Source organism: Ochotona curzoniae, unplaced genomic scaffold (genome assembly GCF_017591425.1).
Source record: "Ochotona curzoniae isolate NIBS_2020 unplaced genomic scaffold, NIBS_Ocur_1.0 contig_899, whole genome shotgun sequence".
Taxonomy (NCBI): Eukaryota; Metazoa; Chordata; class Mammalia; order Lagomorpha; family Ochotonidae; genus Ochotona; species Ochotona curzoniae.
This window is the reverse complement of record NW_024466605.1, coordinates 2,158,423-2,186,382: the sequence shown is the minus strand read 5'-3', so window position 1 is coordinate 2,186,382 and position 27,960 is coordinate 2,158,423. Positions and strand designations below refer to the sequence as shown.

Below are 27,960 nucleotides of genomic sequence, written 5' to 3'. Positions count from 1 at the left end.
GAGAAAAGAAAAACTCCCTTTAAGGTTTTACTGTCATCTCGTATTTCTGTCTCCTAAAGCCACAGCAATGTGAAGATAAACACATCAATTTAAACAGGACATACTTGCTAAGAAGATAAAACATCCAGTGCTGGTCAATACATTTTATTGACTATAGCGCAAGCTGGGCATGAAGAAGAACAGTCACTTAAAACACCAAAGACCCTTACATAGCAAAGGTTACAGAATAAATTAAGACTCCTGGCAGCTGTGCCTGGGAGAAGATCAGGCCTCATTCGCTCCTATCCTTGGGCTCTCGGTACTTCCACTGGATGTAATCAAAGATGTCTTTCTCACTATCCACTGGCAGGGGCTCTCCAGCAACTCCTGCAAGTGGAGAGACAAAGGAAATTTCTTCTGAGAACCAGTTTTGGAGTGATAGCAGGATCAGCATAGAGAGTTCTGTGGGATTTGCTCTTAGGGGAGGAAAAAAATGGTAACCAGGCCAATAGTGAGAAGGCCCTGGCCACCTCCTCCCACACGTGTGAGCTTTGTCACATGCATGACAGTTGTTCTTGGAGAGACCGAGTATCCTGCTTCTGGCAATAGAAGCAGCTTTTATTCCTAACTTTCCTCTGTGCTGGCCATTAGGTGCTACAGGGCCTAAGGAGCCAGTGTGCCCATGAAATTCAAGATGTGCTCTCCCAGTCTGCTGGTATAGGAGTTCTACTTCACACTTTAGGACACAGTGGGTGAAAAGTCACTTCCTGGCCAGGAACAGCAAGCATGGTGCACTGTGAGAAATGCTAACAGCTAGTGAGCACAGATCATAAGATCCTTTTCTTTCAACTTTGAAAACCTGGGGCCAAGACTAGCTGGTTTTGAGATGCACTCAAAGCAATGAAGTAGAAATGACTGCGACCAGTTCCACCCCAACAGAGCTGTGGGCCTTGCTTGCTCCTGGCCAAGATCCCACAAGGCTTTTTAAGGACAACTAAATTTGCTAGGCCCAAATGTCTTTGGGCATAACCTCCTCTCGAGGTGACAGGGTTGTCTGTACTGCAGGCCCGTTACTCACCAGTGACTCCCACGGGACGGATGGTGTATTCATTGATTGTGAAGCCCTTTTCCAAGGCATGGGCTCTCATATTCTTATTGAAAATGTCACTCCCAGTGAAATAGAGAACACCACAGTAATACTGATCTTTGGGAATCAACCTGAAAAAGCCAACAGGAAATACATTTTTTGGTTACATATTCAAATTAAGCAACCACATGACTCCTACAATTTGTGAAAAGGAGACAGACCATTGCAGTTTCATTGAACTGGGCTATGCATTGGGATGCAGAAATGAAAAGCCATAGTGCTTCCTACATCTAGCCATGGCGGGAAATGAATTCTGAGATGTGGATGGCGCTGTCAGGGGCTGCAATCTTGAGAAAGTCAGCTACAGCCTGCGCACGGGGATGGCTCTCTATAGATTTTCAGGCTTGGGGTGGGGGGTAGGGGGAAAGGAATACAGCCCTTTGGCAGAAAAAGGAGGCTGAGGCATTCAGGCTAAGGCCAGGACCTTTAGAAGGGACTGGGTGGGGGAAACAGGTGCTTGGCGCCAGAGCTCCTAGTGGTACCTGATATCAATTCTTCGGTGTGGATATTCCTTGTCATCATTTTCGCTGGGAAGCTGGCAAACACCCTAAAATGGACATTTTAAAGGATAAAGATCTCTTAAACTGATGGCTTATTTTAACCTAAGGCTTAATACAGCTTTTACTAGATGTCAGTTCTAGAATTCTGAGTACTTCCATTTGGCAGTTTCTCTAGACTCTATATTAACTCCTCATTTCTGTTATACCTTCTGTTAGAAAGCTACATACAATAGTAAACGAGAATTAAAGTTGCATATATTTGGCCTGGGTTGGATTTTAAACATGAAACTAACCTCAGCACCAGCAAGAAAGGAACCAAAACAAAGAAACAACTGAGAAAAAACAAAACAAAAAATAATGATGTCAGTAACATACCAGTTACTGTGAGCTAGTCCACTCATGAAGGCAGAACACTCGAGAAAAAGAACCCCCAGGGGAAAGATTTACATCAAAATTTTAAAAAAAAAGTAGCACAGCAAAGCAGAAGAGTTTGAAATTGGGGAAGTGTCTCAGAAATTACAAGAGAATGAGAGGATTCTCCTCCTTTCCTGGTACTGAATCCTCACTATACTTCCAGTTAGCAGAGAATAATAGTCAGTCTGTTTTGTTATATTTTCTCTTTCTAGAAACATGAGAAAGCTTTGTGAATGGAGCAACAACCCCCTCACATGAGTATGTATAAAGAGCTCTTTGTAGCACTCAAGTTCAAGCTCAGGGTGTCAAGTGCTGCACTGCAAGAACTGCACACGACTGACAGGCTCAGGTCAGTCACACAAGTGGCCAAGAGCCACTCTGCACTCAACAAGTTTGACATGGGCATTTCCTGCAGCCACCCCGATGGCTGAGAGATTTCATCAAACCCAGTAACCTGCAAAACAGAAGCCCTAACTTCATGGGCAGTGACAAGTTCCAACTCAACTCCCACCTTGCAATGGCTCTGGAAAGCCTTCCTTCTGGAATTCCCAGGAGGTCTGCATGTCTTCCCCTCATGGGTGAGGACCTGCCTGTGTGTCACTGCAGCGATGCAATTTCACCTAATGGCTTTGTTCCTGCTTTCCTCAAGGCCGAGTTCATCTCCTGCTGTCCCCAACTGTGAATGTTACAGAATCTCTCCAAATTACCGTATCACTGCATACATTCTTTACTAGGTTGAGTGGATTAAGTGCTAACTGGCAAGTCAGTCCAGGAACTTTGTGGTGAGTGAAAGAGAAAACAATGTCTCTTCCATTTTCCTCTCTTCCACTGTCTTTTGAATCCTTATTTGTAGATATTTCACAGAAAATTAGTAAGGGTCAAACTTGTATCAAATACTAAATTTGGTACTCATGGAATAATAATAGTTAATAGCTAAACCAGGTGGGAAGCAGAGCTCAATGACGTAGCAGCCTGGGGAATCTTCTACATTACTGTCCTTTCATTTTTTATGCCTTCTTTTGCTCCACCTTCCTCTCCTGACCTATCTCTAAAGAGGTGGTCTCATATTTTTGTGTAGTAGTACAACCTTGAAAGATTCAGAATCTCCAGGGTTGTACAAATTCTTATTTGAATTTGCATTTGAACAAACTCTTTGAAGTGTAAGTATTTATCAAGTTGAGCTGTATAATAGTCCTTTGATACCAGATGATTATCATTTTATAGATAAGAAAATTACAGCCCAAGAAGTAAATCAATTCACCCAATTCTACACAATGAACCAGAATATGATCCTCCATCTTACACATCCAAATATACTCCTTGCCAATGGAATATAACCATGACTTTCCTTTTCTTGCAACAATACATAAACCACCTCTCATTGTCTCCAAAATAAACTGAGAAGTGCTTCTCTTCCAACAAGTAAAATAATGACTACAAGTGTTAAAGCAGCCATGAAGCAGGGCTCTCATGAAGCCCACAAACAGCATCCAAGCACACGCCTGCTACAGTGGGTTCCTGGATTGTCACACATAGGCCTTTGTTTCTTAACATTTGTAAAACAAACTTGTAAAACAATCTGCTTTCTTAGTTTTTAGCTTCCTACAAGTCTGTCTGGATGATTCCTTTCCTGGCAATCCCTGAGACCAGACGAAGGGAAGGTGAGAGCAATGTTCTCCCAGCAGCCTGGCACTAGCTGGTCTTTCACCGAACACACAGGGACAGGGTCTGTGCTGGCCTACCCTGTAGCAACCACTGGGATGTGGCCACCCTCACATTCCTCAGCCACTTTCCCCTTCCTTGGCTGAGGAGTGTCTGGGGTGACCCATGTCCATCACCATTATCATGCGCACACATGCCTGGTGACCCAGCTTTCCCTCGCAGGTTGCCCCAACCGACACGCAGTTTTCTTTGTATTCTGGCTTTTCAATCTTACCACCTCTGCTGGTCTGTCCCTACATCTCTCCCTCAGCACAGGAGAACCCATCAAGACTAGGAAAAACACTTCTGCGATTGTGATTTGTGAACGAACACCTGCCCAAGTCACTAGCTCTGAAAAACGCAGGTGCCTCTGAGAGGTGACCACTGGAGGAAGAGATTCAGGATACAGGGGCCTCCACTTACCTACTTTACAAAAATCCAATGTGTCCAGCACATTGTTTCTAGCAGTTCTAACTGAATGTTCCTGAAAGGTGTGACTGTGCATGTTCACTCAGAGTGCATTGAATCTACTGAAACCTAAGGAGGGTACATGTGGGGATGTGTATACATTCTGTCCTTTGAAAACACTGCTGAGGTTATACATAGGTAATACATATTCACAGTCCATGAATGACACCCTGCTGAGTCCACATGCCTGTACATGTACAGCTAAGTATACGTCATGTAAAACACCCTCTCCATTTTTACGTGTACAGTTCTGAGGCATTCAGTATGGTCACATCGCTGTGCATTCAGCACCATCATCCACAGTGTCCATCTCTAAGATCATCAGCACCACCCTCAACTGCGACTCTGCACCGACTCAACAGTAACTTCCCATCATCCCTCTTTCCAGGCCCAGGCAACAGCACCACTCTAGTTTCTGAATGATGCGACAGTTTTCTTACCTTTCTCAACCGTCTTCTTTTGGCTAACACTCCTATTAAATCTATGCCTTGATCAATACTAATTCTAGCACCTTCACTTTGAAAGCATAGTCTCTTTCATTGAATTTGAGAAAAGTGGGACATGGAGGGAAAAAGAACCCCAATGATTTGCCTATGTGATCAGGAATATAGAGGTAAGCCTAAGAAAGGATTTTTTAAAAAGACTTTTTTATGTATGCATGGATGTATTTGAAAGGCAGAGACAGAGAAGGGCAAAGATCTATCAGTTAGCTCACACTCAAATGGCCAAAACAGCCAGGGCTGGGCCAAGCCCAAGCCAGGGACCCAGCATTCCATCCAGGTCTACTATATGGAGGGTAGGGATCCAAGTCATTGAGCCATCTTCCATCACCTTTCCAGGTAGATTATCAAGCAATTGGACTGGAAGTGAAGAGGCTGAAATTCCAGCCTGCTCTCCAATAAGGGATGCTGGCATGGCGGGTGGTGGCCTAACCCATAATGGCAGTCACAGAAATAACAATTTGGATTTGAGATTTCTACTTGCTTTGCTGTTGGTTTTCATACATGGCCACTGACTAATCAATCTGTTTTTAACTCATTTGCCATGTCTTACACCTTCACACCCGAGTCTCCCAGGCAGCCTACAGTACTGCCCTGGTTCACCACGATGTATTTCACTGTGGAATCTTGGCAAGAACCTGCCTCTATTAACTTTCTTAGTCACCCTTCCCCTCAGCAATGTTCAACCTGGCGTGTTCTATCACATATTTTGCTTTCTTCTCTTTCCTTGGCACTGCAGTAGATTAACAGTCTTCAACAATCCTAACCTCACTTATCAAAGAATTCTGTCAACAAATCTGAGAACCATTTGCTATGAAATATTTTAGGAAATAGTTAATATGTGCCAAAGTCATCAGAAGTATTTTTTTAAAAATGAACTATGCCTAATTATCAATGCCAATGGAATGACTATCTGAAGAGTGGAAATTTAAAATAAAAGCACTTATTAAATCATTCCAAGAGTAGTTATGAGACAGAGACAGCCTGCTGATCACTTCTAAGGTCTCATGGATTTCCTAGTTGTTGACTGTAATACAAAACTACAATGAAGTCACATCCCCAGAATGGCTACTGACGTTCCCCAAGGGTTTTTTTCAGATGTGTTAACTCAAACAAGTACTCACCATGAACTTTGTTTCACCCTTCGACAGAGTATCTGTAATAAAATGGACCTTTTGTAACTGCTCCACAACACGGTGTAACAGCTTTGGCTGTAGAAGTCATAACCAGGGAATAAGAAAAAGAGCAATTACCCTGCTACAGCAAGAAACACTTTCGTCAATGTTTATTCATTTGTATTTATTTGAAATAAATAAAGAGAACAGAGAGGGAAGGAATGGAGAAGGGAGAGGCAGGGAGAGATCTTTCCTCTGCTAACTCAGTCCCCAAATGACCACAACAGTTCTGGGTGGGCCAGGCCAAAGCCAGGAGCCAGAAACTCCACCTGGGTTTCCAACATGGGTGGGAGGGTTCAAGTTCCTAAACCATCACTTGCTGCCTCCCAGTGTGCATAACTGCTAGGAAGTTGGAATGGAAAACATGCAGGGCTCTAACCCAGGCACAGGCATAGAGAAAGCAGGCAACTCAAGTGATGTCTTAACCACTGTGCCAAAAACTCATTCCACATGAAGCATTTCTGAAACACCCACGAGAGACAACAAATAATTCTGGAAATATTTTATTAAATTTTTTATTAAATTTTATTTATTTATTTATTATTTTATTTTTTATTAAATTTTATTAAATTTCACCTCTTTCCAATACTAGACTGTCTTCTCAAATGGTCAAGGGAAAAATGTATATATCTTTCCATAACTCAATTTGCTTTCACAGAATTCAACCAACAGAAAACACTGTATCGGAATATTCAGAAAGACTGAAATCAAAGACTGAAAGCATCTACCTCTATGTAAGAATCACCTCTATGTAGGAATGACTTCACTGGATTATGGATTCTGAGGTACCTGTTTGGTTGACTCCGAGGTAAAGCTTGGATGGGTCAGGAGGACATCCATGTCACCACTAGATTCTGCCCCTGTAGGAACAGAGAACACATATGGAGGGCTCCCCGTGACAGAACCAAGACGACAGCACACACAGAAGTTTCATGTCGCACAGCCTTGGTACCTCTTTCACTATGCTTTAGTCAGAAGAACTTAAAGATTTCAGTTTTCTGTCCAACTACTCAGGCATATTGCTATAAACAGCAGAGGCTGGCCTAACAATATCAACTGCCATTACACACATTGCTTATAAAACCTGTTAATCTGTTAAAAACACACCTACATGCTTAACTGTTGAGTTAAAATGTGTTTATAGCATTGCAGCCAGCAATGTGCTACAGTGGGTAAAGCCCCCACCTGTGATGCCAGCATCCATGTAGGTGGCAGTGTGGGTTCTGGCTACTCCACTTCCAATCCAGCTCCCTGCTAATGGCCTAGGAAAAGCCGCGCAAGATGGTCCAGGTGTCCGGATTCCTGTCAGCTACACTGGGAGATCTAGATGAAGTTTCTGGCTTCTGACTATGCCTGATGCAGTGCCAGCCATTGTGGCCATCTAGAGAATGAACCAGAATATGAATGATGTTTCTCTTGTCTCTCCTTCTTTCTTTAACTCTTTCAAATAAAAAACAAATCTTTTTAAAAAATAGCTTTAGGGACTGGCATGGTAGCCTAGCAGCCAAATTCCTAGCCTTGAACATGCCGGAATACCATATGGGGCACCATTTCTAATCCCAGCTGCTCCAATTTCCATCCAGTTCCCTACTTGTGGCCTGGGACAGCAGTAGAAGACGGCCCAAAGCCTTGGGACCCCGCACCTGTATGGAAGACCCAGAAGAAGCTCTGGATTCCTGGCTTCAGACTGGATCAGCTCCAGCCATTGCGGCCACTTGGGGAGTGAGCCATCAGATGGAAAATCTTCCTCTCTGTCTCTCATCATCTCTGTATATCTGTCTTTCTAATAAAAATAAATAAATCTTTTAAAAAAATAGCTTTAAGATACAATTATAAATAAATGGCATACAATTTGAACAATATGTTCTAACTCTGTCAAGGTTAACCACAAAATTCATTTCAATCCTTAAGGTTTTACTCATTTAGTCAATGTTGGTAAAAATGACTATTTTAGTTATCATGGATAAGGACATAATACTGTATAAATGACACAGGTCTTGATCTTGATCCATAAACCACAATCACACAACTTTAGGTAAGAAATATACAGCTAACTCTCTTTTTCTGTATGCTAAGAAACTGTCTCCATTTGGATGTTTTGACTTTGTCTTTATTTTTCAGACTTGTAGCCAAGGACTCTCCATTCCTCTACGCCTAAGTTTCCTTGTCTGTAACTACAAAAGCTATTTCCTAGGCTACTGTGTAACTGAATATGAACATATGCAAAAGTATTTAGTATATAATCCAGTTTACATAAATGATTTTATTTTGATAGGAGTAATAAGTACAAACATGCTTTTAGTGACTTAAAATCTTGTAGTACCTTTAGATTCTAAATAGCAATGATTTTTTTTAAAGATGTATTTATTTATTTGAATGGCAGAACTACAGAGAGAAGGGGAGAGGCAGTGAGATTCCACCTGCTGGTTCACTCCCCAAATAGCTGCAACAGCGGGGCTGGGCAGACCAAAGCCAGGCGCTTCATCCAGGTCTCCAAAGGAAGGAGCAGCTCCTCAAGCACCTGGGCAACTACCACTGGCATCTCAGGTGAATGAGATGGGGAGTGGAACAACCAGCCCCATATTAATAACCTGGTTAATTTTTAACCAGATACAAGTCTCTTACCTGTACAGGATACATCCCAAGATCCCCAGCTGATGCCTAAACCACAGTTTGAACCCTATAATTTAACACTTTTTCCATCTTGACTAAGCCTTTATTATACACTGTGGCCAAAATTTTTATAGTAAGAGGTGTAACGAGCAAAACTAACACTAATTTATCTTTTGTTTATGATTCCATAGATAAAAGATTTTCCTTACTACAGATCTTTTTCCTTTCATCTTTTCCTTACTATACATTTTTTTCTTTCACCTTTTTACTTTATGGTTTTTCTTTTGCATATACAAATTGCTAGCATGACTACTCTGGGCTTTAGGACCATTATTAGGTAAAATACAGTTCCTGGAACACAAGTACTGTGATAGAGATGCCAAGAGGGGGGATCTGAGCTCGACGGCCTAGATGGACACTAAGTGTAACAGCAGCAGGGAGAGTGCGTAGTGTGCCTATGCTGGACAAGGTGAATTTCCACATACTGAGGGGGATGGGACAGAATGTTGGGAGTGCATCACACTACTAACAATGGTGCATAATTTAAAAGTCACAATTTGTTTCTGGAATTTTCCATATAATATTTTCAGGCCATTGTTGAGTGATGGCAAGTGACACAGTGGAAAGCAAAACCAAAGATGATGGGGCAGGAAGGGGATTGATGTCTTTAAATGTAAAGAACATGAGACTAAAAAAAAAAAACTTCAACTGTTGTTTTCTCATTTTTTTCTCCTAAAGGCTAAATGTCTTTTACCACTTACCTATCACCGAAGATGTTTTACTCTATTTGCAAAACATAATAACTCAAAAGACCATTATAAGGTGCCCACAGAGTCAAGTACTATGTAACACAGAAGACTACGTATTGATAAGAAGTGACTTCCAGCAAGGTACAGATTTGGATATATATTTTACTACATCATGAGACCAAGGTGAAGGGAGAGGGAGACGGGGTCAAGAATGCCTGCTCATACTGTATCTTCATGCAGGAACACTGAGAGAGTAAGCATTGTTTACTAATAGAACTGTGGAGAAGAAATGAACAGGGTGAACAGAGAGAGTACAAGTGAGACTTCTTAGTGTACATCTTTAAAATAAAACATGTAACCATGTAACATACTCAAAATAAGAAAACTATAAATGAAATGGAAAGACACAGCCCAGGAAGATGGTCATATTCAGGAATTTGCTGGCTGTTAATCAAAATCTACATTTTCAAAGTAAACTATCCATAACTGATACTGCTCATACCTATCTGAGAGCAATAAAAAACAAACTACAGAACCTATCCAAGCCTAAGGAAGTTGTTGCTTAGCAGCCATGAAGTGGAGTACAATAATGTCTGAAATTACGTGGGGCTCTTCCTGGGTGTTCTATGCAGGCATTCTTGGGCAGTTGGCTAACTGTAATCCCATCATTTTGCAAATGAAGAAACTAGGATTGGACTTAAGATCATACAACAGTGGTAAGCAGATTTAACTGCAGGAGTCTGGTCCTGTGATCCCACAACACCATTCTTCCTGCTTGTCAGCAACTATGGATTAATTCCTCTCCACAGCTCTGAATTCATTTTTTTTAAAAAAGAATTATTTTTACTGGAAAGGCAATCAGATTTACAAGAGAAGGAGAGACAGAGAGAAAGATTTTCCATCACTGGTTCACTCCCCAAATGGCAGCAATGATTGGAGTTGAGTTGATCCAAAGCCAGGAGCCAGGAGTTTCTTCCAGGTCTCCCATATGGATGTAGGGTCTTAAGGCCTTGGGTCATCCTCTACCGCTTTCCCAGGCCATAAGCAGAGAGCCGGATAGCAAGTGGAGCAGCTGGGACACAAACCAGTGCCCATATGGGATACTGGTACAGCAAGGCGAGGATTCAACCATGAGCCATTGCATCAGGCCCAGCTCTGGACTCTTATAGTAGCTACCTGAAGTACTTCTGACAGTCCATCACTTACTTTCTAGACAAAAGTCCTGTAGGTTGCCACAAACTCTGTGTAAGTTCATTATTTCAAAACTTAAATGAACCTTCCCAAATATTAAGTCAGCAGGAGCCCTGGATACGTGTGGTTCTCACATGGGTTGTGTCCACATGCAGAGGGAGGTCTTCTGAACAATCTGGTGACTGGGAGGACTGGTTCTGAGCTGGTGCCTCTGATACACTATTCTTAGACCCATCACGCAAAACTTGGAAGATAAGAAAGTAAGCAAAACTACCCAGAGCTTCACTAGCTTTTAGTCAGAGACAATCATTTCAGCATTTTGATATACCCAAAGTCATCTTACTGTCACCGAAACACTCCCCCACTTTTTCAGGGGTGTACACTTGTGCAGTGTTTAAGCAGTGCTTGGGATGCTTGCATCCCACATTAGAAGTCCCAGCTCTGCTCCCAGTTAACATGTCTCCAGGGAATGGCTCACGGATTTGGGTCTTTGCCACCCATGTTGGAGATCCATGCTGAGATGAGGCTCCTGGCTTCAGCCCAGCCCATTCCCCCCCGTGTGGCATCTGGGAGCAGATGGGAGCTGTATCAATGTCTCTGCTTATAAGTAAAAACTTTAAAAAAAATCATTCTATAAAAGAATCAGGGTGAATCTTTCATAGTTATTAACACACATTCCTACAAAAAATAAAAAAACTTTGCTAAAACTACTGGATTTTAGTCAATTTATGCTATAACAGGTATTACATCTTTCTAAGCCATGCTTTTCACATATATGAAGCAATTTTAACATCAAGACATAAATAACCCAATATTAGGAAGTATATTACCTCTCCTGAAACTGCCACAGACAGTAGCAATGTATTCAGAATCCACTTTTGTAACTTCATTTAGAACAATGTCCTAATAGAAGAAAAATTAAGTCAATATTCAAAAAAAAAAGGCTTTATACCATGTGACATTCTCAATACTCAAAGGACGCAGTTCCACACACTCTTACTTGCATTTGTAACATCTCTTCCCGAGGAATTCTTTTCTCAAAGTCCTCAAAATACCTATAAGGACAGAGTAAACAGATAAAATGTTGTTAGATTGAAATCTCCTTAAAAATTAAGTCACCCACCACAAGTGCTCTGATGCCAGCAGGTCATTGTCACACCCTCACAAATCAGACCTGGAATCCACTGAGAAGACAGCTACCTGGGGGGTAAGAGGGCGCTGTTCTTTAACTGGATCTAAATCTTGAAGCTCCATCCAGGGAAATAGTCTAGATGTTCCAACAACAAATACTTGTATAGAAGCTTCACACATACATGATAGAAATACATGAATACATTTAGTGAAAGCAGACCACCTTCCACCGGTGAGTCACAGGTTGACAGTTTACTGCTCTTAAACCCTGCAAGACTGTCTTATTTCAGCAAACTATTCTGTAAGAAGGATGAACCATGCAACAATATGCTCACTAGGGGAGTCAGTCACAAAAGATCACATGCTGTACATGCTCATTTATATAAGAAATACTCAGAACAGTCAAATTTGTAAAGACAGAAAGACAATGACAGCTGACTAGGGCTGGGCAGGGCGCTGATGAGAAATGGAGAGTTGGGTCCAGCATGGTGGCCTAGTGGCTAAAATCATCACCTTGCACGTACCAGGATCACATATAGGCGCCAGTTCTAGTCCCGGTGGCCCTGCTTCCCCTCCAGCTCCCTGTTTGTGGCCTGGGAAGGCAGTCGAGGACGGCCCAAAGCCTTGAGACTTTGCACCTGCACTTGCGTGCGAGACCCAGAAGAAGCTTGTAGCACCTGGCTGCAGATCAGCTCAGCTATGGCCTTTGTGGCAGTCAATCAGTGGATGGAAGATCTTTCTCTCTATCTCTCCTCCTCTCTGTATATTTGACTTCCAAATAAAAATAAATAAATTTGGTCTTTAAAAACCAAAAAAGAATGGGGAGTGATTGCCAAAGAGGACAGGGTGCTTCCTGGGAAACCAGAAACAGAGCTGGTTGTAATAACGGTTGCATCATTCTGAACACATTAAAAGTCTTGGTACATTTAAACAGTAGAAAGTTAAACTTATAACTGTTATTTAAGGGCTAAAGGACTGTGATAATATGGGGGCAAATGGCGGGAGGAGGGAGGAATTCCTGCAACTCTAAAACTATATCATGGAGAATATTTCTTAAAAAGTCTAAGGGGGTGGGGGGCGGCCCAGCGTGATAGTGTAGTGGTTAAGGTCCTGGTCTTGCGCGCACCAGGATCCCATATGGTCATGGGTTCTAATCCCAGTGGGCCTGCTTCCCATCTAGCTCCCTGCTAGTAGCCTGGGAAAGCAGTCGAGGATGGCCCAAAACCTTGGGATCCTACACCCATGTGGGAGACCCAGAAGAGGCTCCTGACTCCTGGCTTCGGATAGGCTCAGCTCCAGCCATTGCAGTCACTTGGGGAGTGAACCATCAGACGGAAGATCTTCCTCTATGTCTTTCCTCCTCTGCACATCCGCCTTTCCAATAAAAATAAACAAATCTTAAAAAAAAAAAAAGTCTAAGTGGGTTAACTGTGTAGTCCATGCACTACACATCCATGAGGCCACCGTGAAAAACACTCAGTGTAAAACGACATCTAAGCCCCGGTCAGGATGACGACACCCCCCCTTCTCAAACAAACAATCCTGGTCTCTTCCTGGCTCCAAGTTTCAGAATGACAGTGTAAGTTTAAAAATACCACAGTAAGACCCAAGACTATATAACATCAGAAGAGAAGCACTGTACTGTAACTATAAATACCAGTATCGGTAATTACTGATGCTGATACAGAAACATGCCTAGCAGTTACTTCTACACTGTTATTTACATGTTTGGGGCTTTTATCTTTTTTTGCTGATTTAGCTTTTCATGTTCAAGTAAACTTACATACAGTTCTCAGGTAGACTTGGAACATTTTAAGAGCCACAGTATTCCTCTTTATACTCTTCCCCCAGACTTCGTACAGTGTTTGGTACAACACAAGCCTGGAATAAATACACACTGATGCGTGATGCACTCAGTTCTATGGATTTTAAGAGCCAAGTTTGGGCAAGGCGTGATGGCTCAGTTGGTTAGCCCTTTCCTGCAAATGTTAACATCCCATACGGGCACTGGTTTGTGTCCTGGCTGCTCCACTTCCCATCCACTTCCCATCTACTTCCCATCCAGCTTGTGGCCTGGGAAAACAGTATGGATGGCCCAAAGCCTTGGGACCCTGTACTTGCATGAAAAACCAGAGGAAGCTCCTTGCTCCTGTCTTTGGATCAGCTCAGCTCCAACCATTGTGACCATTTTGGGAGTGAAACAGCAGATGGAAGATCTTTCTCTTGTTGTCTCTGCAAATCTGCCTTTCCAACAAAAATAAATAAATCTTAAAAAAAAAAAAAGCTTACTTTAGTCCAATTCGCTGATGATGGTTCAATTTAGCTTCATTTTTCCTGAGATCTGAATAGATAAGCAAAGTTCAGGTATTAAACATTTGTTAGGGAAAAAATAACAAAAAACCTAAATATAATAACCTTTTCTTTTGTAAAGTAAAAAATTTCTATGGGAGGAAGGGAAGAATATTTTGAAATAACTTTAAAAACACAATGAGGAGTTTCTAAAAACTCTAATGTGAGGACTCAAAGACTTCTACATCCATGTAGTTTAAGTCAACAGCTGACTTCCTGATCCTGTGTACTTAGCGAGTTGAAAAAAAAATTACATGACAGAGTAGATCAATGCACCAGGACCACACCTGTGTTTTACTAGCTATCTTGTAAGAATTAGCATTGTTCGACTTATTGTTAATAGCAGCAATAGTAACTACAACTTCTGAAAATCATTCATTGATACTGTTCGTTGCTGATTTACTTCTTTGTCCAATTAGTATCAAGTACCAGCCTGTGCTACAAAAATTTTTTAAAAAGAATTATTTTGTTTCTCTATTAAAAATGTCACAATATCATAGCAGCACAATCAGTAATTGCAAAAACATGGAAGCAACCGAAATGCCAACCAGTAGAAGACTGGATAAGAAAGCTATGGTTCATCTACTCCATGGAATACTACTCAGCTATTAAAAAAAAAAAAAGCAAAATGCAGTTCTTTGTGGCCAAATGGGACCAACTGGAAACCATAATGATGAGGGAAATGAGTCAATCCCAAAAGGTTAGATACCACGTTTGCCTTAATTTAAGATGAAATGATGTCAATATGAAAAATAGTACCTGTAAAATGTAATGTTATCTCAACCTCAAACAGCCTATCTCACATACAATAAGATATTGTGAAGTAACCAATGAACCAACAATCAGTGTGAGTGAGACTGCTTATGATCTACATCAAAGAATCGTAAAACCTGATATACTTTTAATACCCTATGTTATTCCATAATGGGGCGGGAGAGCGAAGAAATCTTCCATCAACCCAGAAGGTGTGAGGAAGACGTGAAATATTAGTTACTCCTCACTAGGGTATTTAAGATTTCTCTGCACATCCCTCCTAAAACTGTTCTGCACCTAATGACATATGTCTTGTTAGAGTTGTAAGCCAGTCTAGACTACCCGAAAAAAAGCCAAATTATGCTTCAACACTATAAAATGCTAAATATTATAATAAAAATAGACACAAGAAAGCTGAACAGTAATCTATAGCCATTTTAAGATGTATAGAGCCTGGTTGTATATAAACTAAAATAGAAATGTCAATGAAGTAGTCACAGGATGTGGTTAAGAACTTGCACTTTTTTTTAACATATTGGTTACTCAATACCAATGTCAATTAATTCTATAACGTTATAAATTGTTGCTGATGTTATGTTGGAGATTTTAATTGATCAGGATGATACTCTGCTGGCTCTACCTTCAGACCAGAAGTCTCCTCAACAAGCCATTGAACTTTTCTGGACAATAAGAGGCTGGACTCTATGCTTGGTATATGTTTGCAATGAAAGAATCTCAACTAAACTTGAACTGTGGTAATGCAACAAGGTGGAGGAATCCACCATGGGGGGAGGGTTAGGGGAGGGGTGGGGGAATCCCAGTACCTATAAAACTGTGTCACATAATACAATGTAATTAATAAAAAAAAAAAGTCACAATATCATGTCTTTTGTCTAACTGACTTAGTTTCACTGGGTATTTTTTTACTGGCCTGAGTATAGTATGGAGCCTTGTTAAAGAAACACCAAGCTGAGTATACTTCAAAAATTACTCCTGGGGGCCAGTGCAGTGTTATAGTGAGTACAGCAGACCACAGCACTGGCATCTCATATGGCACAGGTTGGAGTCCTGGCTGTTCCACTTCTGATCCAGCTCCCTGCTAATGCACTTGGGAAAGCAGCAGAGGATGGCCCAAGTGCTTGGATCATGTACCCATATGGACACCATGAAGAAGCTCCTGGCTCCTGGCTTCAGCCTGGCCCAGCCCAGGCTATTGTGGCCAGTGGGGGGAGGGGGGCGGAGAACCAGCAGATGAAAAATCCCTCTCTCTTATTCTTTCAATTTGTAACTCCGCCTTTCGAATAAATAAAATAAATCTAAGAAAAGTTATGTTCATAATCACTCTTACATTTAAACATATAAATTATCTTTGGAGCTACAAAATGGAGAAAAATAAGCATCTTTTCCAAATGGAGCACTTAATATCAACCACAGTTGTCTGAACCCAGTAAACATTGAATACTAAGTTATATTATATGTCTACACACTGTGTAAACAGTGGCTTCTTGACAATACCAGGAGATGTAACAGATGTCTTTGAGAAACATATACAGCCTTGCGCCCCCTTTAGCCAACCATTTCCCTCAGAGATCAGAGTAACTGGGCATGCCACAGGCAAAAAAGCACAACCCTCTAGGAGGGATACAGACAACTCATTCTCTAGCTATGGGATGCACAGAAATTCCTAATGCAGTAATATTACTAATTAATCATGCCTTGTAAGAGTCAGGTATCGCTGTTAAATATTTACCATATGCACCAAGCAGCTTGCCAAGTGCTTTGCAAATGTTATTATATTAAATCATAGGAGATAAAACTACCCATTCCGTAGTGAGAAACTGAAGTACCACACTCACCTATCTGGATAACAGGAAGGCGGTTGAAGGAAAACCTGGCTCAAACTCAGGCAAAAAAATGTGTCCACTCAACCATCTGGCCACTCACAATAGCAGAGCCCAAATTCTATCGTGTGTGCATATATATATATATATATATGGCATCCTTCCTTGAAAAATTATAAAGGGCTAAATTATACTTCAAGGGCTGTGACATTAGGATTAAGGAAAGTATTTCTTCAGTAAGCTCTTTTGTACAGCTCTTACAGACTTTTAACATACATGACTCAGCTTTTAGTCTGTTGTGTAGGATTTCATTTTCTAAAATTTTATTGAAAAAAATTTAAATCTCCTAAAAAATCTGCCAATGATTGCTATTTCATTTTATCTAAACCAAGAAGTCTCTTGATTTTTTTTGATTCTTTAGATTTATCTACGTATTTGAAAGGTAGAGTGAAGGATAGAGTGAGAGATCTTGATCTCCTACCTGCTGGTTCACTCCCCAAATGGTCACTTATGCTTGGCCAGGTCAAAGCAAGCAGTCCTGAACTCCATGCAGGTCTCCCATCTGGGCGGCAGGAACCCAGCGACTTAGGCCCTTTCCCCCTGCTTTGGTACACTGCCAGGAAGTTGGATCAGAAGTGGAGGAACTAGGACTTGAACCAGTGCTCTGAAATGGGATGCAGGTGTCCAAAGCAGGGGCTTCAAGTACCACATCACAACACCTGCCCTTTGAGAATGTTTGACATGGGAATATAAACAACAGCCTACATTTACTTGCTACTGCAGCACTAAAAACGAAGTATTACCACTTGTGTCTACTGATTTTCAAGTCTGAGTTGGGTAGAGCATTAACAGTTCTTCCGAACCAATTTTAACCAGAAATCAGTGACCTCTGGTTATACTCACCTTCTAACGTTTTAATTCCTTCATCTACAAACTTCCTTGCAGCAGATGGACTATAAAGAGATAAGAAGCATTATATCTCAGTATCAGGTGAAACTCAGGATCTTTGAGTCAAATAATTACCTTTATATTCTTCTAACATTAAACAGACAATGAGTACTAAGCTAAACAAAGCTGGCTACCACTGCTGCATATTGTTCAAATTTATAACTCTAGTCACTAAGAAGGTAACTAAGAAGTTGGACATGAAAAGGACATCAAAACTCCTAGTTGGCAAAATGTCCTCCTATAGACATAAGGACACTTGGAAACTGCTTATTCTTTCAACTACGATTTATTGAGGGCCTATCATGCGCCAGTTACAGGGACAGAAAATAAAGCAGGAGTAAGACAAATTAGAACAATGGTATTTACACAATTATATTGTAGTGAGCATTCTACAGAAACAAGAAAACACCAGGTAGATGAATTAAAATACAAACACAGGTTGGGTCTGCTTTAGATTGGGTGATGAGGAAAGGCCTCTTGAGATGATGGCCGAGATTTTCATGACAAACAGTAAGCTACTTGGGGAAATCAGAGCAAAAGTGTCTTAAGGAAATGATGCAATTAGCCAAAGGCCCTACAGCTGCCATGAACATAACTTGCTCAAGAAAACAGAAGAACCAGTTCAGCCAGAATGATGCAAGGTCTGAGTATAGACAGTGGCCACGTCCTTAATGTTTCTGAAGTCACAGTAGTTAAGACATAGCTTTATTCTGAGTGTAATGGGGAGTTATTAGGAGGGTACTGGGAAAGGCAGTGATAGCCTCTAACTTAGAATGACTAAAGATTTTCTCACAGAATGGCAGGGGCTGGTGGGCTCTCAGAGACTGGCTCAGTCTCCTCCCTGTTCCTGTAGGGGATACTGCAATCCTGGGGGCCATTTGCAAAGGTTACAAATCCAGCTGGTAGCAGCACTGGGACCAGCACCCAGATTTGCTGATTGTCTTTCCACTGCACCACTGGATAGCATAAAAAAAAAACTGAGAACAGGGAACAGAAAGAATTACACACACACTCACAAGCACAATAGTCTGAGGCCACACACTGTGTTTTGCAATGTATAAATCTACATAATCAGCAGCCAGCACAAACATCATGCTATTACAGAGTGCTAAAGAAACTCATACTGATGTTAGAAAAGCAACACAGCAGAGAAAAAACAACAGAATGTAAAGGTAGAAAATAGGAGTCCTAATTCTAGCTATAACAGTTAATCCCCTTTCTCTTCAGTGGTTTCAGTTTTGTTAGGTGGAAAAAGATAACATGACAAAGGTTTTCTAAAATACCTTCTCATGAAAATTTCTTACTGGCCTTTTGTTCCCAGGGAATCAAGCCCATTTTTAGTGTATTAGGTTTAAGAATTTAATAGATTTTAGTGTAACTTTCTGTGAAATTGTTGACATTTAAAAGACAGGTGGAACTGGCACTGTAGCTCAGCACTTAAGTTGCTGCTTGGGTGACTTATATCCCATACTGGAGTGCCAAGCTTCAACTCCCACTTTCATTTCCAATTCAACTTCCTGCCAATATCCATTCTGATTCCCCTCAAAAGCAAAAAGGCACAAGCTGGAATAGGCAATAAGATGTGCACAGAGAAAGTCCTGGGGAATAGAAATTACTTCTAGTCAGAAAATCAAACTGGGTTCATGAAGGAGGTGACATTTGCCTTGGATGGGTTTTAGAAAACAGTTCTTACCCAATGCCACTAACTCGAGTCAGGAAATTAATAGATGAACTCGTATCATCCTGACGAATCTTTAAGAAAAGAAAGTCCAACAATGATTTACAAGGATTCAAACAATCTTATGGGTTACCTACCAGTATGCTAAGAGATGTGACAAGCTATTTATATATACCTTTATCATTAAAATTATTTGTACTTAACCTAGGCAGTCATAGCTGAACAATGGAACAGCTGAAAAAATCTTATCTCTAACTTATCCAACATTTTAAAAAATTTAACTGATAAATATGTATTTTGTATGTACAATGTGATGTTTTGAAATATACATTTCAAAAAACATTTTGTAGAATAGCTAAATCTAGCTAATGAGCAAATGTATTATCTTACACAGCTATCATTTTTGGGGCAACAACATTTGACACTTCCCGTCTTTGCATTTTTCAGTTTTCCAATATTTTTTAAAAGGTCCATTCATAAAAGATCATTAGGGTAAAATAAAACCACGGAAATGGCAGAGTTTACATCAGCAATTCCAAAACCCAACAGACCTTTAGTCAAAGTTTACAGTATCTGCTAAAGGGTGAAAACAAGGAGGAAGCTATCAGAGTTGCTAACAGTCTCTTTGATGCCACATCAAATCAATGAACATTTTACAGGAACAACAGTGACATTATTAAAAAACAGAATACTTAAAGCCATAAACTCCACTCCTCTCTTCCTTCTGTCTCCCAAGAAATGAGCAACACCAACCACCCAGTACTGACAGACACTTTAACTAAAGATGCCCACAAGCACATTACAATGTTTACCTTTTCCAGTTTACGCAATTTCCCAGTCGCTAAAAATTCATCAATCTTTTCAGAAATTTTTGTTCCTACTCCAGGCTACACAGAAAATCAAAAATAGGAAAGTTATATAAATAGGAAAAATATAAATAGGAAAGTTACTGAATTATCCAAAATAATGTACATTAACCACACAGGACAACTTAAATTATTTACAGTTTAATTATTCAGTTACATTTGCAACATCTCAGCCCCAGTCACACAGTGTTGTCCTAGAAGCATTGCTCTAGGACACAAACTCCAAGACACAGCTTTATCCCTCATGCCTGGCAGAATGATGCTTAGAAATGGTCAAGCAATCAAGCCTGCTTATATGTAGCTTTTATTTCCTTAGGGTAAATTTCCCAAAGGGAAATTGCTGGGTTGGGGATTTTGTCAGCATTGTATCAATTCATCTTTCTTTCTGAAGAGCACTGCTGAAATGAGTGTGGTTTCCACATCCACATCTGATGAATGGACAGGCACTGCACAGAATCTTATTTTAATCTGCAACTTTGATTATTAGTAACAGCTGTGCTTTACTACTATCTATTAGCTGTTTACTTGATTTATTCTTCATTTATTTAACACAGAATAAGTGTCCCCAAACTACTGATGTGCACTCAAGTTCTGAAAATACCAATTACTACATAGATGAAGAAAAAATTTTAGGAAGCAGGGACAGGGATTGTGACAAAACAGATTAAGCTGCTACCTGTAAGACTGGCATGCCATTTGAGCATTTGGTTCAAATCCCAGTTGCTCCATTTCCAATCTAGCTCCCTGCAAAGGCACCAGGGAAAGTAACAGAAGATGGTCCAAATGCTTGGAGCCTGTCACCCATGTGGGAGACCCAGATGGAGTCGCAGGCTCTCGGCTTCAGTCTGGCCCAGTCCTGAATAGTATGGTCCTTGGAGAGCAAGCCAGGAGATGCTTGATCGCTCTCTATCTCCTTTTATCTGCAACTCTGTCTTCAAATAAATTAGGACAAAAAAAATTTTAGGAAGCAGAATTAGGGAAGAAAAATGGCTCTAGTTTCTTATTCTCTTTATCAGAAGATAAAAGTAATTAGCAATTACTTGCTTTTTCTTTACAGATAGTGTTGCCATATTTTACTGAATACTATACTAACCTCAAGCAATTTAAATTCAGGCTATTTTTCATAGCAAACATTAACCAATAAAAGGCAAACTATTCATCCTGAAAAATTCAGATGTTTAGGATTACTGAGAAGAACTTGCAAATAATAAAATCTATAGTTCCTAAAATGGTGGTGAGAAGGTAAACTGATGAGATTTTTATGTTAGGTCTAGTTTTATAGAAAATAAGTTTTCTTATAAGTTATAAGTTATAGAAGGCTATAACAAACTCATACTTGAAATGCAATAAAAAGGGCTTTTCAGAATTCTTTCTCTAATAAGTGAGCAGCCTTTTGATAATAAACAAAAAAGGAAGTTTATGGTGATGGACAATTTGGTCTATTCACCAAGACAGAAACTGAATTAAAACCTGTTTTACCTATAACTTACTTAGCTAGTCTATTTGGATAGATGAGAACTGTCTATGCACAAAGAATTAAACCTATATACCAAAATATGATTTGAATTAAATTGCAAATTAAAATTTAGAGGTGGCATATTACAGGTAACTAATTACTCAGTTATAAGATAAAGATTTCTGGTAATGTAACTTTCAAGGATGAAAATATAAGCTCAATGTGATGCTTTCATGAGAAAGATAGTAAAAAATCAATATGAGAGTATTTCAGAAAATGCATGGAAAATGGAATTAAGAGTTAAGTTCATTCTGGTGCATAAAATATTTGAATACATAGTATTTCAAACTTCTGTGCACCACAATTGTCCTTTCTCCACATTTTGAAGCAGCCTCTACTTAAGTTTTTTTTTTATTAAAACAAAAAGAGGTAAAAAAGGAGATAATAAGCCTCGGTAGTTTGGCATCTGTACCAAAGGATGAACAAGACATGGTCCTTAGGCCTGAGGAGCTATGAATAGTATGGCGAGATGCAAATGAAGATGAATAATCTGAGTGACAGTGGGTAGCCCTTCCCAGATACCCTTAGTGGTGTTACAATGACCAGGTGATGTGATCCTGTAGGAGAGAGGAGGTCGTCTTCAACTTACTGGTTCACTCCCCAAATAGCCACGGTGGCCAGAGATAAGCTTACCCAAAGCCAAAGAGTTACAGCTTCTTTTTGTCCTCCCAAGCGGGAGCAGGGGCTCAAGGTCTTGGGCCATCATCTGCTGCTTTCCCAGGCCATAGACAGGGAGCTGGATGGGAAGCAGAGCAGGCGGGACACAAATCTGCACCCTTATGGGATGCCTGAGCCATGAGTGGAGGATTAGCATGCTGGCCCCTATAACACTAATTCTAACCCATACAAGTTCCCATACTTGTGAGAACAGAGAGCAACAGGTAGGAAACAGATCTGATAGTATCATTCCATTACCATACTTTTCCCAAGAGCCAATATTCAAACTAAAATCCAGTGTGCAAGGAAGTGTGTGTGTGTGTGTATATATACATACATACCTATATATAGAAATTGTTACTTATACACATTTCTTAAAATTTTAATTCCAATATAAAATGAAGTATAGAAATTGTTAATTACACATATTTCTAAAAATTTTAACTCCAAATAAAAACATTTTGAGCTTAGAAAGTCAGTTTGAAATATTAATGTTGTTCCAAGAAATCTGGAGCAGTGAAATCTGTTCATTGGGTCAACTCGGCCTCAGAGATTTGAGTCATGTTTTGTAAAACTTCATTAAACTTACACATGTGTTTAAGTCAACTTGTTCACAAAACTTACCAATTTCTTAGCTTCTGCTCCACTCTTTATTTTGTGTGGATACTTTGCTATAACAGATGCTGCTTTTCTATAAGGAAGAAAATAGAAAATCAGAAATTCAGCAAAGGTTTTCATTTTTCTCAAACTGCAACATACAAAAAAAGCAAACATCCAGTTCATATTCTAAGATCGCCAATTTTACACTTCTATATAAAGCTTAATACTTAGATGAGCTAACAGACCACCTATTACATTGCTAACTTTCTAAAGTATTTTAAAAATCTTCCTATTTGTTAATGTAACTTTACTCATACATGTAACACCAGAGATTCAGGAAACTAGCAATCTTCTTTTTTCTGGGAATAAGCAGAAAATATCGTTGGGCTCTTTTTCCTCTAAGGGCCAGTTTTTACAAACTATTTATCACTCTTTCATAAAAATGTACCACAGTATCTGGATTATTAGATACCAAATATCTTAATTGATGACTACTAATTTAGAGCCAGCAGGTAAAACTATAGCCTTCAGTTCCCAGAGACTTGACCCATCCTCTGATGAAGTTCCAAGCCATAGATAGAGAGCTGGATTGGAAGTCAAACACATGGAATACGAGCCTACACCCACATGGCAGACCTGGAAAGAAGCCCCTTGCTCCTGGCTTTGGATCAGTTCATCTCTGGTTATTGCAGTCACTTGGAGAGTAAATCAGCAGATGGAAGATCTTTCTCTGTCTCTCCTTCTGTCTGTAACTCTGCCTTCCAAATAAATAAATAAATCTCAACAAAAAGGAGAAGAAATTCACAGTTACAAATCGCATTCAACAATGTCCTTATATTAATTCTTTATTTTCCAAAAAAACTTACTTAATTTCAAAGGCAGATTTACAGAGAGAGAAGGAGAGACAGAAAGATCGATCTTCTATCCACTAAATTCACTCCCCAAATGGCTACACTGGGCAGAGCTGAGCCAACCTGAAGCCAGGAGTCAAGAGCCAGGAGCTTCTTTCCAGATCTCCCACATTGGATGCAGGGGCCCAAGGACTTGAGCCACCCTCTGCTGCTTTCCTAGGTCATAAGCAGGGAGCTGGTAAGTGGAGCAGCCAGGACAAGAGTCAGCACTCATATGGGATGCCAGTGGCACAGGCAGAGGATGAGCCACTATACTGCTACCAGCCCCCACCCTCATATCAATTCTCTGAAAAAACTGTCCCCATTTCAATTCTGCACAAAGCAGTGACCTGCTATTTTGCCTATCTCCACATATACCCAACTGAGTACCTTGGCAACAGAGTTCGCCTAGGGAGCTCATTGATGCCATCCTGCCTGTAATTTCAATGTCAAATATGGTTTAGTGTCAGTTCTGACAAATAGGTAAGTCAAAAGTACAGATATGAGATTGGCTTTGGAGCTCTACATTTTCATTCTTTTCTAGCACATACAAACATTTAGATTCAGAATTCAACTTCTCTATGAGTATATGTATGATGATGAGTAGAAAGAATTAATTAGAGGTTAATAAGTTGGCCAAGGACAATTTATGGAAAGGATTATTTCAGGAAAGGCAAGTAGTTCCAGATAACCAGAATTGTGAGGAAAAACCAGAAGGGAGTAAGAATTAGAACCAAACAGGCATTTTGTGTTCCATGATATAGTTGGGTTTTATCAAGTTAAACATGTCTAGGTATTTATATTACAGGTGGTGGGGTACCACCTGCTTTGCCAGACTTACTTCGCAACCAACCACACCCCTTAAGCAAGTACACATGTAAAGAGTAAACATGTCTAGAACAAGTTCTATCCCTGTTCATCTCTGTGCCTTGGCCCACTCGGCTTCCTTCATCTAGAGTGCCCTGTCTCTCACTTGTCACCTGACGAGCTCCTTCAAGACTTAGCACCTCCACTGAGAACACTGCTCTGACCCACCCAGAATAGATGGTTGAGTATCTCCAATTTCTGTATTATCCAGTGTGTGGATGACAGCAAAGTTGCATCATACAGGAAGTAAGGAAAGGAAAAGGCATGATCAGTTCTAAATTACGATGCATGGGATGGGGAGACTTGAAATGAGTGGACAACTGGGCTAAAACTTGGGAGAAATGCCCAGTGAGCCAGATTTGGAGTCTTTAACATAAATGGTATTCAAAGCTGAGAATGGAAAGATGACCAGAGAAAGCGTGAAAAAGTGAGGAAACAGGGCCAAGGGCAGACTTCTGGGGACTACCACCAAGAAAATGTCACTGTGAAGAGATGAAGAGCACGGCCTTCTCTCATGGCAATCGGAAAAGCCCTCCATGAATGAGAGCTACAGAATGCCTCTGGGGATCCAACAAAAGACGGTGCCAGCAAGAACTCAGACATTCACACAAGGAAGAGAGAAGGCACTAGCTACAAGGCAGTTAAGATTGCTCCATTTTTGTTTCTAAGAGCTGAGAGATGTAATGGCTATTGTGTCACAGCAGGTTAAACATACCCTGAGGATGCCCACATCCCATACTGAAGTATGGGTTGGAGTTCCAGCTGCTCCACTTCTGACCCAGCTTGCTGCCAATGCACACCGGAAAGCAGATGATGATGGTCAAAGTACCTGAGCCCCGGACCCCCACTCATGTGAGGGGACTAGATGGGAGTTCCTGGCTCTCAGCTTCAGCCTGGCCCTTATTTGGCAGATGTGGACATTTGGGCTATAATCTGTTCCTCTCTGTTGCTCCGCTTTGGAAAGGAAGGAGAAAGGGAAAGGGAAAAGAGAAAAAAGGGAGGGAGGAAGGAAGAGAAAGAAAAGAAAGGAAGGAAGGGAGGAAGGAAAGAGAAAGGGAAGGGAAGAAGGAAAGGAGGGAGGAATAGAGGCAAAGACAAGAGAAAGAAAGAAAGAAAGGGGAAAAAAAAGGAAATGATGCGGGCCTTATAGGGCAAGGAACAGAAGCAGTGAGGCAGGCCCCTGGTGAAAGGAACAAGCAAGGGAAACCATGAAGGTAACACGCCCATTTCACAGCAGAACCTTCCTACACATTCTATGACTTAAACGCACGTCTAATAATGGGAGCAACACAGGTTCCAGTTCTTTTCTTTACTCAGAATTGGGAATCATCAGAATGACTCTACAAGAGCTCTGTTCGAATTCTTCCAGAGCCAGTCTTTCTACCGTTGCTCGCTGCATACTGCTCCTAGGGTCACCGACCCCGCAGCCCAGTTCACTTCCCATCACCAAACAGGGGCACCCCAGAACGCCGCACCGTCCCACCTGTAAGCATTGTATTTGTGGATAGCCTGGTTCACGTTCTTCTCAAAGTTGGCGAGTTCTGAAAAGGCAACGAGAAGCTCCGGTGAACCGGATCGCCGAGTCAACAACCGAGAACCGGGCTTCCGGAAGGGGCTGCGGCAGCCTCTGAGGGACCCTTCGTCGCGGACTAAACCAAAGCGCCCCGCGGCAGACGACCCCCCGCAGGGGGCCGGCCCCGACCACCAGGCTGTGGGGCGGGAGGGAGGGTACCGGTGTGGCAAGGAAAGAAGAAAGCCGGCAGGGCCCGCCCGGGTACGAACCCATGAGCATGTCGGTGATTCCGCCGTTCAGAGTCTCCTGCGGCGCCTTGCGTTTGCTCATGGTGGCCTGCACCCGACGGCCCCGAGGTGTGCGCCAACCGGAGGCCGCGCCCCTCTCCCGGCTGGAAGGACACACCGGCTCTCGGAAAAACGACGAGAGGGACCAGGGTCCCCAGCGAGCCCGGAGCGACTCGCCGAACAATGGCTGCCTCTGACAGGAGGCGCGGCGCGCGGCGCGCGAGTGACGTCACACGCGGGGGCGGATCCCGGGGCGGGGCCTTGCCTTGACGGGGCGCGGAGAAAGGAGCACCCCCTGAACCTACCCAGGAGACCCCGAGAGCGGAGCGTCCCCGTGCTGAGCGGACCCCGAGAGCGGACGGCGCGGGTCCTGCGCTGAGGGGACGCGGAGAGCAGAGCACTTCCTCAACCTAAGGAGACCCTGAGAGGGGAGCGGCCAGGGCTTCCGTGCTGAGGGGCCCGTGGGAACGCCGAGACAGGAGCGCCCCGGACCCCGCGCTGAGGGGACGCGGAGAGAGAAGCACCCCTGAACCTAAGGACACCCCGAGAGCGGAGCATCCCGGACCCCCGCGCTGAGGGGACACGGAGAGCGCCCCAACAGAGGCGTGTTTTAGACGGAGGGGAGATGGGCACCTCAGGACCAAAGCCCGACTGCATTCTTGTGGGAAGACCAGCGTTCTTAACCCAAAGCGGTGGCTGTTGACCTAACGTTTCTTGGAAATCCCGTTGCTCGAAGTAGAGAAGCAGAACTTTGATTCTGACGTAGGGTGGGGGAGGGGTGGGAAATAGAAGACTCAGTAGAGGAGGGGGCTGTGGCATCACGTCTTTGTGAGAAAATGGAGTTGAACGATACTGGCAGGTTTTTTTTTTTTTTTTTTTTTAATGTGCTTTTTGAAGCGCCTGCAATAACAATAAGTGGATGTACGAGGAAACACCAGTGTCGTATTTGATGATAGACCTGTGACTCCATGCACTGTGGGCGGGCTGTGGATTGCCAAACGTCAAGAAGACACTTTATTTGTAGCTTCTCTGCCTTTTGTGGGCACAAAATGATGGAAAGACTCTAAGAAGGGGGAGAAAGGTTTGACCTTGATAAAGAGCGACATGATGACGCATATCTGGGAAATTCACAGTGCACCAAAGAAATGAGAAGGTGACATTCACAGTATTTTATTTCACAAACATAATGCCAGGTGATTTCTTTACATAAAAATGGAATTCCAGCCTTTCTTCCAAACTAGCCTTAGTTGCTGCTGAACATGTAAAACATGTATAAAAGGAGAAAAATATGAAAATCTGATACCTCACTGTCTTGGAGCCGCTGGGTTCAGGTTTTTTTCTCAGGTGCAGGAAAGAATCTAAGGACAAGAATAGGCACCAGACAACAGAGAAACAAGATTTATTTGCAAGCAAACTGGAAGAACACACTCACCAGGAGTAGGGCTACTCGAGCTGGAGCTGCACTCTGTGAAGGGATGAGATTGGGCTCCACCCCTGTGTAAGATCGGAAGGCATGAAAGGTGGTGTCTAGGGTGGTGTTGAATCAAATATTCGTAAGCAGCTGAGTTGGGTGGAGAATTGTGTATTGCCATTTTTAAAAAAATGTTAGGAGTGTTATGGTGACGGG

At 41.7% G+C, this 27,960-nt stretch overlaps 2 protein-coding genes across 2 annotated transcripts in view; both read right to left on the bottom strand.

Moving 5' to 3' along the window:
• Positions 1-128: 128 nt before the first annotated feature.
• POLB (DNA polymerase beta) lies at positions 129-26,532 on the bottom strand. Its single transcript, XM_040994176.1, has 14 exons — positions 26,316-26,532; positions 26,017-26,074; positions 22,801-22,867; positions 19,950-20,024; positions 19,153-19,211; positions 17,415-17,464; positions 13,858-13,909; positions 11,438-11,492; positions 11,268-11,340; positions 6,674-6,744; positions 5,834-5,920; positions 1,609-1,673; positions 1,058-1,197; positions 129-366 (listed from the first exon to the last, which is right to left on the bottom strand). The coding sequence occupies exons 1-14, from the start codon at positions 26,374-26,376 to the stop codon at positions 272-274; spliced, it is 1,008 nt and encodes a 335-aa protein (XP_040850110.1). The 5' UTR covers positions 26,377-26,532; the 3' UTR covers positions 129-271.
• IKBKB (inhibitor of nuclear factor kappa B kinase subunit beta) overlaps positions 13,031-27,960 on the bottom strand; it is a 70,042-nt gene continuing 55,112 nt past the window's right edge. Inside the window, exon 22 of the mRNA XM_040994175.1 lies at positions 13,031-13,092. The gene's annotated coding sequence lies outside the window, so the exon portion shown is untranslated. The remainder of the gene's footprint in view (positions 13,093-27,960) is intronic.

What these genes read in the sequence shown, in the direction of transcription:
- POLB (XM_040994176.1), bottom strand. Translation starts at nt 26,376, where the DNA reads ATGAGCAAACGCAAGGCGCCGCAGGAGACTCTGAACGGCGGAATCACC. An exon ending in GAGCAGAAGCTAAGAAATTG is followed by an intron (nt 20,025 to 22,800) that starts GTAAGTTTTGTG and finishes TTTTCTGTGTAG; the next exon opens with CCTGGAGTAGGAACAAAAAT. An exon ending in CTGTGGCAGTTTCAGGAGAG is followed by an intron (nt 6,745 to 11,267) that starts GTAATATACTTC and finishes CTGTTCCTACAG; the next exon opens with GGGCAGAATCTAGTGGTGAC.